Source organism: Pinus tabuliformis, chromosome 7 (genome assembly GCF_031772625.1).
Source record: "Pinus tabuliformis cultivar Carrire ecotype Pingquan chromosome 7, CPIR1, whole genome shotgun sequence".
NCBI lineage: Eukaryota > Viridiplantae > Streptophyta > Pinopsida > Pinales > Pinaceae > Pinus > Pinus tabuliformis.
In genome coordinates this window covers 303,650,270-303,658,270 of record NC_142293.1, presented here as the reverse complement: position 1 = coordinate 303,658,270, position 8,001 = coordinate 303,650,270, and the positions used below count along the sequence as shown (strand labels likewise).

Genomic DNA, 8,001 nt, shown 5'->3' with positions numbered 1-8,001 from the left:
CTTCCATCTCGAAAACAAATACGTTCTCCAACTGCTGAAACGCAGTTTCCTTTTATTAAACATACGTACTCCAAGTGCTGAAACGCAGTTTCCTTTTATTGTTTAATAGTATTATTGTTAATTGTTAACAACAATTGTTTATCTACATAATTCTCACTGTTATGTTTAAAAAGCATAATTTTCACACGTGTGATACTAAAAAAATTGTAAATTACGGAAAAACAAAATGTCATTTATAAAGATCACAAAATAACAAATAGCATGACAATTTGGTTTGGGAAAATTAAATTTGTGTTGAGGTTCAAAATGATCGACGTCGAAATTTGCTGCGTGCTAATCGATCGTTACTGCGTGCAGATCGATCATTACTGCGCGCAAATGAGGAGCCATTCCTATCCCTACTTCTATTTCTGGGTGGATATGCATACCTCAGCTTTAGGGAAGGCGATTCTCTATCATTCTTGGCAAACCTGTACCCTTGTAACGCTTCCATAGCAGCTGCAGCACATTTAGAGTTTTCAAAATCCACAAAACACAGAACAACATTAACACTGGCCTCTCCTTCACCTTGATTTGCAGGTTCCTTGGATTTATTGACAATCCTAATTTCTCTGAAACCCTGGAAATGGCGAAATATGTGAGCCGCTTCTCTGCGACTGCAATCATTTGGAAGTCCCTCAACAAAGAGTGTGTTAGGTGCATCTGCTGCTACGTCAATATTATCTGAACCACGAATTGGCAACTCACTACGATAATCATCATAATTATAAGGTGCAAGAGGAGCGTCATATTGTTCTCTACTTTCTCTAAATGATCGAACCCCAACTGGGTTTGTGGTGCCTCTCTCCCCAATTCGGGGGTCTTCCCAGCGACGAGTAGCATAAGCGGAGGTACCAGACAACACAGGATCATGATGACCGTGCCTCCCAATTAGAAGGTAGTCATCATCTTCGTATTCACTGCGAGGCCGCTTGGCCACCACAGAACTCTGCAACTGCCTCGGCCTCTCTGGAATTCTTGCGCTTAAATATGTGCTCTCCATTCCTCTCTTTTTTTGAATCTCCTAAACGCTCTGAAAGAACCGTTGCAACGCAATGCAATAGTACAGGCAGCCCACTAAAAAATAGGGTCAAAAAGAGACAGCGAAGCAAACACCCGAATTAATTTCTGAGCTTTGGTGGCCGAAGCATAAGAATGACCTCAGTTGTAAGTTTTGTTGTGATCACGTTGTAGATATATAGGTAACTGAAACAAGTGATGGGGAGGGTCGATCGATTACTTATAGCTGTTTTACTGCCTCGAAGAGAATGCATGTAGGTCGGCCTATCTCAAATGTTACCAACTGTCGGCTTTAGCAGCTGTGTTTCTCTCTCTTAGCGCAGTGGGAGGTAATTTTATAAGTATATAAGAATTCACAAGACACAAAGCCAATACAATAATATTCATAGGCACTAAGTAATATGAAAGCAAGTCCCATCACCAACTTCAATCTCTCGAGTTTTGGTGTTTGGAATCTATTTGCAAATAGTTCCACAAGTATTAAGCTATTACAACAATGCTCATCATGTCAACATGTGTGGAGAAAAAAACAACTATTCCGACCACCTAGGATAATCCCAATTATATTTTTGTAAGACTTAAAATCAAAGATTGAAATTTATTTTCAATGTAGTTATGTCATTCTTTCCCTTTTAATTAAATTAATTAAAGGAAAAAAAATATCATATGAACAAGTGTCATCTTAAATGAGTTAAGGTTTTTTTTTGAGTATGTTGTATTAATAAGTTATGGCATTGGCTCATGGTATTGTAACAAATTTTGTTTATAGATTGAGAATCTCCATGGTAAAGAATGAGTGAATCTCCATAATTAGGAAATTTGTTACTTTATAATAATAATAATAATAATTTTTATGGCTAATTTTTAACTAAAAAAATTGATGTAATTGCTATATGTGTTTTAGATGGTATAGTTTATGTTTTAATGTATGGCAGTAGTGGTAAGATAAGGGTATTTATTTTTCTTAGCCAAAGATTTGTTGTTAGAGTTTAGATTTCTTACTTTTATATGGACAAGTCTATATGCATCTTTTAGAATACATTATGGGAGAGATGGCAGTGGTTGGTAAGATAAGGGTATTTATTTTTCTTAGCAAAAGATTTGTTGTTAGAGTTTAGATTTCTTACTTTTATATCGACAAGTTTATATGCATCTTTTAGATTACATCATGGGAGAGTCATCGGAATGGACTTCAGTTGTGTTTGTGCTTTATGCCGGGTTGTATTATGTTATTAGAGGCATGTGTGCATTTTAAATTTGTTCTTGTCACTACTGGACTTAGAATTGTGCTTGTGATGATTACATGGGTGACATTGGAATGCATTGCAGCTTTTAGCCATATGTGTTGCTTGTTTTGTATACATGGATGGTTATATTACTATTCCTTCTAGTTGCATTTTCAATTACATCTACAAGTACAAGGACTTGGGGTTTTTGTTCATAGGTTGTTTTTCATGTTGGTGGTTTTTCATTGCTAGCTTTATGAGTGGTTTCCTATGCTTTTGTTGTAGTGACATTTTATGTTTCCATCTTCCTAGTAATGGACTTGAACTTTCACTTTACAATTTTTCTTGTGTAGATTAGATTTTAGGTCCACAATTGAGTTTTTGATCCAAAAGGGATTGCAAAAATGGAATCTAAAGAAAAATAGTGTGGTTTATTGAATTGGTGATTACTTCCTATTTTGAAAGGGAAATTAAAGTGTTTAATAACTTGATTGAAACCTTTAAAGGGAATGTGCAAACACAACCTTTAGAGGGAGTGAATTTACAATCATGGAGATAAATGGAGTTGAATCACATTTGCAAAGACAAAGGAAATTGAATTCATAAAGAGAAAGGTTAAGTGTGTATCTAAAGGAAAAGGATCATTGTGCTTATGGAGAGAAAGGTGATTACACTCATGGAGATGAAGGGTGATAGCGCTGACAAAGATGAAGGTGGTCACACTCATAGACACAAAGGGTGATCACACTTGTGGAGGTCAATATGATCTCACTCATAGAGATGAAATTAATTACACTTGTAAAGAGGAAGACAAACAATCACCATTTTGGGTAAATGAAATATTTAGCAATGTAAAGGAAATTTTTTTTTCATTTAAAGAGTCTCAAATGGAATTTAGAAAGCAATAACCTAGCTTATATATTCCTCTTCATTAGAAATAAAGGGGCATTGTCCCTTGGTTGTAGCGTCTTGGTTATTGATTGAGTGAGGGAGGATAACATATTCAACCCTACAGTTTCCTTCAAGAATCTTGGATATGTTTTGAATGATTTCATTGAGATATTTTTAGTGAATAAATAGAGACCGCAAGGGAATTGAAGATAGCTCAAACTATGATAATTGTTTTTATTTTGACTAAAGATCACAAGCTAAGATAGAGGATGGAATTTTTTAGCAATATGACTTTGTGCATGTGAGCGATTGTATTTTTCTTTCTTTATAAGAATTAATAAAGTACAATCAAAACTATTCAAATGTTGGAGATCTTCCAAAGTGGGTTTGATATCCTAGGTAAACCTATGTATCAATTATTTTGGTTAGTTGGGCATTTTAAATTCATCTTATTAGATTTTCACCATTAAATAGTTAAGAACACAACTACTAATTTCGGTCAACCAACAAAAAATTTTATTTAAAGATCTATTGTGATAAGTTGTTTAGTGGGATATCTATGAAAAATAATGAACCATATTAGTATAAAATTTTATTTAAATATTTATTGTGACAAGTTGTTTAGTGGGATATTTATAACAAGTTATGTATCATATTAGTATCAAACAAAATTTCTTCATGGCTAGAAGGGATCATTTTGAGTTGGACAATTACAACACTAAAGAAGTTGGATGAAGATGGAGAGCTGTTATACAAGACAATAAGATTGGAAAAAATTAACAATCTCAAGATCTAGTGAATGAGAAGAATCAAGAATATAGGGAATGAGCCTAAACTATTAAATCTAGAAAAGTAGATTTCCTTAATGTGTTTCATGTGGCATATGTAAAAAATGAATAAAACATTGAGTCTTTGGCTGTTGTAATGGCTCCCATGAAGAATGAATGAAGGATACCTAATCAAATATTGAACATGAAAAGAAGCCCAAAATAGAAAGATCAAATCTAGAGTAAGAAGAAGGCATAAAAAAATAGGCACCTTTCAAGTAGATTTAAAAGTAGACATCAATCCATATGTGGCTAAGATTGATGTTCTCACATTAAAAATTAATGGTTACAATAGTTAGAAGTATATGAAGTCTATTTTAGCATGTATGAAGTGAGTCAAGCATATAAAGTTTATTGTTTATTTTGCTAATTTAAAGAAGGAAAGCCATGCTTTGGCATGTTGGGAATATTTTAGCATATTGAATATGAGGATGGATAAAAGATCATATGACATAGGAATATGTATAACAAAAAGTGCAAGATGGCACCATATAATTGTGTAAGGAAGCATTCATTTATATAAAAAAAATCAAATTATTCTAAATAAAAGTGCAACTCAAAAAAAATAAAGGTTGATTTTCTTCTTTATATTAAAAAAAATAAAAAATAAAATATCTTTGTTTGCAATCAAATCTAATATCGTTGTAGTTAATAAAAAAATTTCTCATACAAATGCAAAACCATCTATAGCCATACAATGCAAGACCATCTATAGCTATTTCATATTGTAATAGTTAAAATAAAATTCTTATTTGGGAATTAAAAAAAATAAATAAATAAGTAAATATTAAAAAAATTATATTTAAATTTATAAATGATAAATTTCATATATGTAATTTTTCCTTTTCATGTTGAGTTTTCCTTTCATTAATGTAAAAAATTTCAAATTTTATTTATAAATATTTAAAATGTATTTTAAAAAATAGAAGAATTTAAATACAACTTATATCTTGCAAACCTCAACCCTTTTGTTATTTTTTTTATATCACTATGATTTTAGTCTCTTCACCTTTTCAAAATGAGAATTATTTTTCCGAGAAAATTAAATATCTATTAAATTGGGATCTCTTATTAGTCCCTGCCATCTGGCATCTGGCAGGGACTATAGTGATCGATAGGACCCCCACTTAGCATTACTTGACCCCTGCGTTTCTCTGTTATACGACGGTTATTAGTCCCTATGCTAAGTTTCGTTTGCAGTCATTCTTTGGCCATCGTGCGCCATCTTATTTGGCCTCTTCCCGAGGCGGAAGAGGCCGGACCATATCTTAAACCTGTATTTAACCACAATCGAGTGGCCCTGACCGTGTGCGGTTTCGTTTTAATGCTGACATTAATTCCTTAATGTTTAATGTTAAGTGCGAATGGGCATACATATGCTAAGGTGGTAAGGTTTGCTTGTTCTTTACAGGTGTGTTTGCATGTGTTACAGGTGGATCATGCAGAATTAACAAGCTTTGCTTTATATTCATTTCGCTTTTGATCCTTCGTCATTCCATTCCATCACCGATTGTTCTTTCCGAGCAGGCTGCGCCCAATTTTCTCAGCACAGGACACAGTGTGGATATGAAGAGATTATGGTGACTGACAGGCCATCACCGTTATACTTGCGCCCCTCGGGTAAAATTTGTTTCAAAACAGAAGTTTCTTGATCCTTCGTCATTCCATTCCATCACCGATTGTTCTTTCCGAGCAGGCTGCGCCCAATTTTCTCAGCACAGGACACAGTGTGGATATGAAGAGATTATGGTGACTGACAGGCCATCACCGTTATACTTGCGCCCCTCGGGTAAAATTTGTTTCAAAACAGAAGTTTCTTTCGTTAAAATACCAGAGTCTCATCTAATTTGCTGTGCTTTGCTTTCAAGCTGTGCTTTGCTTTATATTCATTTCGCTTTTGATCCTTCGTCATTCGATTCCATCACCGATTGTTCTTTCCGAGCAGGCTGCAGAAACAGAAAAGATCCCAACCATCACCGTTATACTTGAAGCTGGCCGCAGGTTTAGTGCTCTTTCCAAAGCACACTGCAGAAACAGAAAAGCATGTATAAGGAAATTCAGTTAAATACAACAACACGTATCTGTATATGAATTTTCTGCACATTCTTTTTGTCGTAATAGCTGTCGATTCTCGTTGATTATTTAATATTCGCAGTGTTGGTCTCACAATACATGAGGAGCTCATGGGACAGGTGAATTTTCTTGGGCATATTTGTTCCTTTGGTTATTAAACTGCTAGTACTATGATCTAATGCATTCAAGTGATCGAGTTCATCAGTGTTTTCCTATCAATTCCTGTTGATTTTAGATCAACATTTCTTAAAAGATGTTAAAGAAGTGAATCATGTCGACTGATGCGTACCACAAATCTGCCTTTGCCTGCAGGAAAGAATTTTGGAGGACCTTGACCAAGACATGGACAAAACATCAAATAGACTGGATTTTGTTCAAGTTAGTTCTATGTGAACACCATCGATTTGTTTCCACTCGAGTCTTTATCTAAACACTGATTTTCATAAAATGAATCCTTGCATTCTCAATGTATACTACGTAATATATAAAGTGGATTCTCCTCTCTTTATATTTTTTGTTTGGTTCAGAAGAATTAAAAGACATCAAAATTAATGAAACTGAGCCTATAGGAATGTACTATCTGATTTATCTGTTCAGATATATATAGAGGGACATCAGAATCGGAGGCTACTCTAGGTACTGCTCTAAATTCAACCTGAAAGCATTACTTATCAAAATTCCTAATCCAAAACATTCTTCTGTGCAGAAAAAAATCGCTTTGGTGATGAAGAAGGCCGGAGCCAAGGGACAGATAATGATGATTGTGTTATCTTTGATCAAACAGAGCTGCAATACTATTTACAGAAAGAAAAGCTGAAAACACAAACCAAACCATACCATACCTTTGCAGGTAATGACTTTTCTTTCCTGAGAATGACGACTGCTACATCCTTGGCAAATTCCCTGAGAGCAATAATGCGTGTAGGGCGTGGGGTGAGACAATATGTTTAAAATGATGTTTCTGTACATTTGTTAGTTGCAGAGTTCTAGGGTGACAGATGTCCCTGGGCCAGTAGAGTTATCATAATTCATAGCCCACGTGCATACCACTATGGTTCTCGGCTGGAGCATCAGGGAAGGCATGTATTTATCTATGCCTATTTGCTTGCCTTTATTTACTCTTAAGTACGATCCCAACCTTGATATTTTTGAAACATTTTACCACCCTTCTCTTTACTTTGGTGCGATTGTTTCTAGCGACCCTATTTTGACCTTAGGAAGTATGCAAATGTGCATATGCATGCTCAACCGAGCTCACCCGGTTGCATGATGCTTGCTCCAGTTCAAGTAAAACATTACACATTTATTCTTTCGGTCATTCATTTACAATTTTAAACTATTTCTTTAATTTATTTTTTCAATTTAGCTTTGCACTACTTTTTACTGAGTATATCTTCTCTATCTTCTCCCCTGATTGACAGGTGTTCAATGCCCCTCACAATGGTTCTTTATTGCAGTTGATGTAGAATCAACAAGAAAAATACATCGACTCGGTACTGGTAGGTCTATTCAACATGTCCTTACTATATCTGACTTCTGAAGGCAGTTTCTGAAGGCAGTTTGATGGGCTTTTCCAGTGAATCATGCAACACTTTCTCAGGCACTCATTATTACGAATGCTCTAGTTATCAATTCATTTAATCATTAAGGTAGTTAGCTATATCTGACTTCTGAAGGCAGTTTCTGGAGGCAGTTTGATGGGCTTTTCCAGTGAATCATGCAACACTTTCTCAGGCACTCATTATTACGAATGCTCTAGTTATCAATTCATTTAATCATTAAGGTAGTTAGCTTATTCAGTTGATGTTCTTGAAACCATTAGTTTAACATATATTCTCTATTTATTTTGTATTCAGGGCTCATGTCCAAAGTGTCTCTATCTTCCTCCGGACACAATCATGTTAATGATAGATTATAAAGATTAT

General features: G+C 34.7%; 1 protein-coding gene across 1 annotated transcript; it reads right to left on the bottom strand.

Moving 5' to 3' along the window:
* Positions 1 to 301: 301 nt before the first annotated feature.
* Positions 302 to 1,042, bottom strand: LOC149247072 (RNA-binding protein 1-like). Its single transcript, XM_089443321.1, has one exon. It carries the CDS (start codon positions 1,040 to 1,042, stop codon positions 302 to 304), a length of 741 nt encoding a protein of 246 aa, XP_089299447.1.
* Positions 1,043 to 8,001: the final 6,959 nt, after the last annotated feature.